The following is a 7,091-nucleotide window of genomic DNA, read 5'->3' on the forward strand; positions in this document are numbered from 1 at the left end:
AGCCCTCGGCGTGGGTGTGGTTCAGGTGGCTCTGGCTCGCTGTCGGGGGCTGGCACCCCGCCCAGAGGCACCCCCATGGGTAGGGCTTGACCGTTCTTGGGAAGGAGATGAGCATGTGATTCAAAAACCAGTGTGATGTGGTCTCAGCACCGAAACCCTCTAGCCCCTGGGAGAGGGGGCGCCATCGACCCCGTCCTCGGTAACACAGAGTGGCCCCCAGACAGACTGCTGAGACCTGCACACTGTCCCGTTCTGCCCCACAGCCTCGTGCACAGGCACCTGCTAGGGGCCCATTTACAGAGGAAGAAACCGAGGGTCAGAGTGGTATGAATTACGCAGCAGAGAGCAGGGGGAGGGGGGGACGGGTAGGCAGCTCAGGCCAGCGGTGCCGTCTGGGGCAGGCGGCGTGCTGAGCCCACGCGGTCGGGGCTGCCAGCAGCAGGAAGGGCCCCCAGAGGAGGTCAGGAGAGCGGGGGGTGGGGGGCCAGCATAGACGCTGACCAGCGGCTGCGGACCGCACATGTGCACGCGGGGCCCTAACCCCCCGGCGGGATGGTGTTTGGAGGCGGGGCCTCTGGGAGCTGATGTGGCATTTGTTCCAGCAGCCGGAGCTGACTGACACCAGGTAACACACGCGTGTGCCAGCGCGGCCACCGGGCGTCCTGCCTCTCTAGAGTGGGCACTCGGGTACGGTGCCGCTGATTTTCAGCACTTGCGCTGGTGCGCTTTTAATCACATAAACGATTAGACAAGATGTGCGGTTCGGTGTCCCGGTTTTCAATAAGCAGTGAGCTCCTCTGGGCTGCGCTGGGCTGGGGTGCAGAAAAGCGCTTGCCTTGGAGCGTGCCGTCAGCGAGAACCGGAGCCTTCTCCAGGGCACAGAGGGCTGTCCCCAAGCCCCACATCCACGGGGCAGGGCGACCTGACTCAACCTCCACCCCTGCCGGAAGAAGGCCCCGTTGTTCCGGCTCCTGGCAGGGTGAGGCCCAGGCGCCGCGGGAGGGGATTACCCCCCGCGGCCCCCCTCCTGCCCAGGGACAAAGGGCCTGTGTTCAGTCTCCCCGGGGCCAGCGCGGGCCCAGGTGGAGGAGGGGGCGGGGCTGCCCTTCTGAAGGGAGGCGCGCAGTGTGCAGGCCGTGCGCAGGCCCCTGGGCGTGGGGAGGTCGCGTCCGCGCCCGAGTGCACATCTGGTGTGTGTTCACACCCTCTGAACACGCACCTCGCGTGTGTATTCAGGCCACCCTGTCACCCCCGCTGTGTGGGCGGCGGCCGGCGCTCCTCCCAGCCCCCGCCCCAGGCAGCGCCACCTGTCCACACAGACCCTCCGCCCGGGCGCGAAGCCCGGCCAGCCTGGCGCTGGAAAGAAGGCACCTGAATTGGCGGCGGAACCTTCAAAAGCGCCCAGCAGCTGCGGTGGGATCGGGACAGAGTCCCATTTGTGCGGCCGCCAGCCCTTCCTCCCGCGCTGTGCCTGCCGAGCTCCGGGCCCGTTCGCCCCCCCCCCCCCCCCAGGCTCTGGGGCGTCTGGGCGGTTCGGCTGCCCCGCTGCCCTCCGTCAGCGCCCAGCGCCTGCCCGCCTGTGGGCCTGGGAGCGGGCGCGGTGCATCCGGACAGGCCGCCGGGAGCCCTCACGTCCCCCTCGAGGAAGCAGGGGCCTCCCCGGGGCCGCAAGGAAGGAGCAGCGCCTGCTCTGGCCGCCCCAGGAGGCAGCTGGGAAGTGTGCGTGGACGAGGCTGCCTCTGTCGCAGGGCAGGGAACAGGGACCCACCCAGGAGCGGCCACTTTGTGCGTGACAGGCCGCAGAACACACATGTCAGGTCTTCTGGGCCACAGTCGCTGCCGCAGTTGCTCGGCTCTGCTGTTGTGGGGTGACAGCAGCCCCAGACGATGTGCCACGAGTGGCCGTGGCCGAGTGCTCCTAACGGTATCTGTGGGCAATGGCACTGGAATGTCATAGAATCTCATGCGCTATTCTCCTTTTGAATTGTTTCTGAGCCTTTATTTTATTTTTTTTAACGTTTTATTTATTTCAGAGAGAAAGAAAGACAGCGTGAGAAGGGGAGGGTCAGAGAGAGAGGGAAGCAGAATCTGAAACAGACTCCAGGCTCTGAGCTGGCTGTCAGCACAGAGCCCGATGTAGGGCTCGAACCCACGAACCATGAGATCATGACCTGAGCCAAAGTCGGCCACCCAACCGACTGAGCCACCCAGGTGCGCCCATTTTCTGAGCCTTTAAAAATGGAAAAAGTGCTCTTAGCTCACAGGCTGAAACAGGCAGGCCTGGGGGTGCCAGACGTGGCCTGCGGGCCTCAGACCACGAACCCCCAGCCCAGGTACCAGCTATACATCCTGGAGGTGCTGGGGTGAGGGGGACATGGGGACCCCCAGCCACCCCAGCCACCCCAGCGAGGTGGCCAGCACTTCCAGGGTGCTCTGTGCTCACACGAGGCCATTCTCTGCACCCCTTTTCTTGGGACCAGACGGGGCCTTCCCAACCAGCCTGGTTTGTACCGAGCCTGGTTCCTGGGGCTGAGGGTCAGGGCGGCGGGCACGGCCTCAGCCCTTCTTCATGTCCGCATAGCACTCCGCTGCTGGCGGCACCGTCACTTATGCCATGCGTCACCAAATGCACAGGTGTGTGTTTTGTGATGCTCTGTAATTTCAAAGGACGCGGCCAAGAACAACCTCGTACGCCTGTCGGCACGCGTGAGCCTTCGGTGTTCGGGCCCCTGCGCAGACGACAGATGACACAGTCACGGCACACGGGGGACATGAGCTCCCCGGACGCAGGCTGGGAAGCAGGGAAGCCAAGGTTCGGACCGGTCTGGCTCCAGCGCCCCCCCCATACTCCCCCACCCTCCCGCCCCGAGGTGACGATGATGACCTGGCGGTTCTTCTCAAAGGTTGGAAGCCCTGACGGCGTCAGCTCTAACCCATCACAGAAAGCCTGGACCCGCAGCACCAGCCGGAGCCTCAGAACCCCGGCCCTCGAGAAGGACCCTGTTACTTCCCAGGTAAGTCTGACCCCCAGGCCAGACCCCGGCAGCCCTTGGGGACACTGGCCTAGGGAATCGCCCTGTCCCGGAGCCTCCGTGCCTGAGTTGGGCACCTTTGCTGTCCGGTCGCCTGAGGCCGGGGTGCAGCGCACCCCGCTGCCGGCGTCCCCCACACAGAGCAAAGACTGGCACTATGTTCTAAGGGACAGGCCATGGAGGGCCAGGCTCTGGGGGGGGGGTCCCTTCCCCCTGGTGCCGGGTGCACAATCCAGCTGTCCGAGGGCCAGAGGGAGCTCAGCCTGAGGTCCGGGAAGCCCACGGGACACCGGGCTCCGCACAGGCCTGGATAAGGTCCCGAGCCCGGCTGTGCACGAGGCAGGGACCCCAGGCCCCACGGAGCTTCTGTGGGCTTCCAGACTGCAGCTCCCCCCTGGGGTGGAGACCTGTCTGGCCCATCTGGGGACGGCCCTCGTCTGAAGTGCAGTTCTAGTGTAAATGCTGGGGACAGAGGCCCAGACACAGCAGGGAAACACCTGTCACTTTGTGGAGGCCACGGGGCCGAGACAATGAACACCGTGTGTCCGGGAGCCTCCCGCGGGATGGCTCCGGGATTCCCCCAGGAAGAGCCCCCACCGCCCAGCCCCTTCCTTCTGGACGGGGGCCCGCGGGGACGGGGAGGGTATAAACGGCCAGGCGGAGAGGGCTCAACAGCAGGACGCCGCGGGGCCAGGACCGGGCAACAGGACGCTTCCCGCCAGGTAGGGCCGTGGTCGCGCCCACGACAGTGACCCTCCCAGAGTCGTTCTCTTCTCTCCAGGAGCCTGGGACTCACCTTCCAGAAGCCATGCTGCTGAGGCTGATGCTCGCCCTCCTGTGGAGCCCCGCCTGCTGGGCAGCACGTAGGTCTGGGCGGTGTGCCCCCCCCCCCCGGCCCGGCGGCCCCCTCGCCTGCCCGCCCTGACTGCAGCCTCACTATAGTCTCAGGACCCTTCAGCCGGTCCGGGGCAGGGACGGGCCACGCAGCAGCGGCCGGGGTTTTCCTCTCCCTGACCCGGTGCCTTCGTCCGTAGAGATATACGGGACTGGAGGAGGCAAGTACTTCAGCACGTCCAGAAACCCTGAATATGAGATCACCGGAGTCCGGGTGACCAGAGGCGCCCTGGGCATCCTGCGGAGGTGGGTAGGAGCAGGGCCATGAAGCCCTATCACCGTGGCCCCGGGAACCGGGGGAGAGGGCTCAGCGCCTCTTCGCCGGGGCTGCACTCACAGGGTCCTGGGGAGAGCGGCCAGCACCGTAGGGGCCAGAGCGTGGGCAGCACGGGGTGGTGGAGGGGGTGGGGGCCAGGGACGCCCCGAAGGGCAGACTTAGGGGACCCCCCCAGGGAGTAGGGGGTCACCTGCTTTTCTGAACCGTGACCTGGTCTGGTCAGTATCTGGGGTTCAGAAAGTCCCAGCTGTGCCTAGGGACAGCTCCCCACTGTGGGCAAGGACAGCAGCTGGCACTGCCTGAGTGTCGCGGTGACCAGGCACTGTGTGCCACGCTCCTCTTACGAATGGTCTCAGTGATCCCCCCTCCCCCAAACAACTCCCACTTTGCAGGTAAGGATACCGGCCCGGAGAGTCTGGGTGATGAGCCAAAGATCACAGAGCCCGAAATCAGAGCAGGGGTCTGAGAGCAGGTCCTCTGTGTCGGGAGCCCAAATCCACATGCTTGGGGACGTGCCTGTGGTGACAGGGCTGCTGTCCTTGCCAGGGGACAGAGCACCTGGGGAGTGGTGACTGGCCTAGCTCTGGCCCTCCTCCCCTCCCCCGTCCCCCAGTATCCAGGTGAAATACGGACCCTCCTGGGACACCGTGTACGGCAACAAGTTACCCGGAGACACGCAGGAGTTCATCCTCTCTCCGGGGGAGCACATCATACAGATCTGGGGCTCCTACAAAACCTTTCTCCGGTCCCTGACCCTGTACACGGATAAAGGCCGCTTTGCCACATTTGGGAGAGACGATGGTGCATCTACCTTCATCGTCTACCCCAACAAGGAGTGGGAGGTGCTCAAGGTCGTCTGTGGCCAGTATAAGCTTTTAGGCCTCACGGGCCTCTGCTTTGAGTGGGGTGAGCCTATAAATGCCTGGGATGAGGTGCAAGAAAGTACCACTCTCCCATGAGAGAAATGAGTCCTCCTGGGCCCCCAGGGATGGGACTTCGGTCCCTGCTGAGGCCACCCGGCTAGTGCTAGGCTGACAGCACTGAGGTAGCTGAGTCTGGACCCCAAATTGGAATCCATGAATAAATAAAGCTTCTGCAAGAATAGCATCTTCTGGTGTGGTCCTTGCGGCCGGGGTGTGACCTTCTCTCCGAGCTGGTGGAGGGACGGGGATGTGGGGTGAGGACGGAGGCCGATCTGACATCCCGGCCTCGGTGATTCTGCCAAGGACAAAGGCCCTGCCTGTGTAGCCCTTGGACTTGAAAGATCCTCAGTCTTCGAAGAGTCTGAGCTCCAAGGACGTCCTGACCCTGCCTCTACCCTAAGCCCGTCCACCTGGCCTCCAATGGCCCAAGTTCAATTCCAGTCTTCTCTGAGCGTGCCATGGGCCTCAGGGAAGCCAGTCATTCACTCACTGAGCACACATTTGCCAAGGCCTCACCCGTGCTGGGCTCCCCCCATGTCCCCCCCCACTCGGGGTTAAGAGAAGGAGGAGGCGCCTGGGTGGCTCCGTCAGTTATGCGACCGACTTCGGCTCAGGTCATGATCTCACAGTTCTTGAGTTCGAGCCCCACGCTGGGCTCTGTGCTGACAGCTCAGAGCCCAGAGCCTGCTTCAGATTCTGTCTCCCTCTCTCTGCCCCTCCTCTGCTTGTGCTCTGTCTCTTTTGCTCTCTGAAAAATAACTAAACATTAAAAAAATTTAAATTTCATATAAACAAAATCCTACATATGGACTCATTTATGTCTGGCTTCTTCTACCCAGTGTTAAGATTTCGAGATTCATCCGTCTTATCTGAATTTCGCCAGTGGGTTCGTCTTCCATTGCTGGGGAGTACTGCATTTTACTTACACTTGGTTCTGTCAGTCCAAGTACCAGCCGATGAACACTTGGGTTCCGTGTCTGGGCTGTTACGAACAAAGCTGCTGTGGACACGTGTGCGTGAGTCTCTGCGTACACACAAGTTTCCATTCCTCCTGGGTTGATGTGTAGCGGCGGCACCGAGCACTCCTGCGGGAAGCATACATCTGCGTTTACATATTTTTAAATGTTTTATTTATTTCTGAGAGAGAGAGAGAGAGAGAGACAGTGTGAGCAGGGGAGGGTCAGAGAGAGAGGGAGTCACAGACTCTGAAACAGGCTCCAGGCTCTGAGCTGTCAGCACAGAGCCCGACGCGGGGCTCGAACCCACGAACCGCGAGATCATGACCTGAGCCGAAGTCGGATGCTTAACCAGCTGAGCCACCCAGGCGCCCCTAGATCTGTGTTTATAAGAAGTGGCAAGACCGTTTCCTGGGTGGCCGTGCCGACCCACATTTCCACCCTCAGCGCACGAGCATTCCGGTTGCTCCGCACCCCCGCCGACACCTGTCGCTGTCAGTCACCTCCATCTAGGCCATCCCGTAACTGACGCCATCGAGCATCTTCCTGTGTGTATACTGTGCACTCCCGTGTCTTCCTCTGCGAAGGCTCACACCAGATCTGTGCCCGGTTGTCGCTGTTTTATGTTGAACGCCCTTTTCCTTCCAGCTGTTACCTTGGGGTTTCAGGTGAAGAGCGGGCCTAATGACTCGCTCATCCCCAGGGCTCCACTTGCCGCCGCCGGGCTCACCCACGGGCCTCCTGGAGACCACAAGCGCAAATGCTGTTAGGCCGGACTCTTGTTCTGCACAAGATGGATTTTCTCTGAGGCCTTCATTTTCTCATGGGAGGTTTGGAGCGTCCTTGCTACTGTGATGTAAGGGTCCTTGGACAAATAGACTAAAAACATTTCTGGGACCCCTGGGGGGCTCAGAGGTTAAGCCTCTGACTCTTGATGTCAGCTCAGGTCATGATCTCATGGTTTGTGATTTCAAGCCCTGCGCTGTCGGACTCTGCACTAGGTGTGTGG

At 62.1% G+C, this 7,091-nt stretch overlaps 1 protein-coding gene across 1 annotated transcript; it reads left to right on the top strand.

The window, feature by feature from the left end:
• Positions 1-3,840: 3,840 nt before the first annotated feature.
• ZG16B (zymogen granule protein 16B) lies at positions 3,841-6,852 on the top strand. Its single transcript, XM_039246763.1, has 4 exons — positions 3,841-3,895; positions 4,067-4,172; positions 4,817-5,109; positions 6,731-6,852. The coding sequence occupies exons 1-4, from the start codon at positions 3,841-3,843 to the stop codon at positions 6,850-6,852; spliced, it is 576 nt and encodes a 191-aa protein (XP_039102694.1).
• Positions 6,853-7,091: the final 239 nt, after the last annotated feature.

This window comes from Hyaena hyaena, unplaced genomic scaffold (genome assembly GCF_003009895.1).
Source record: "Hyaena hyaena isolate Hyena2069 unplaced genomic scaffold, ASM300989v1 scaffold_285, whole genome shotgun sequence".
In the NCBI taxonomy this organism is placed as follows: domain Eukaryota; kingdom Metazoa; phylum Chordata; class Mammalia; order Carnivora; family Hyaenidae; genus Hyaena; species Hyaena hyaena.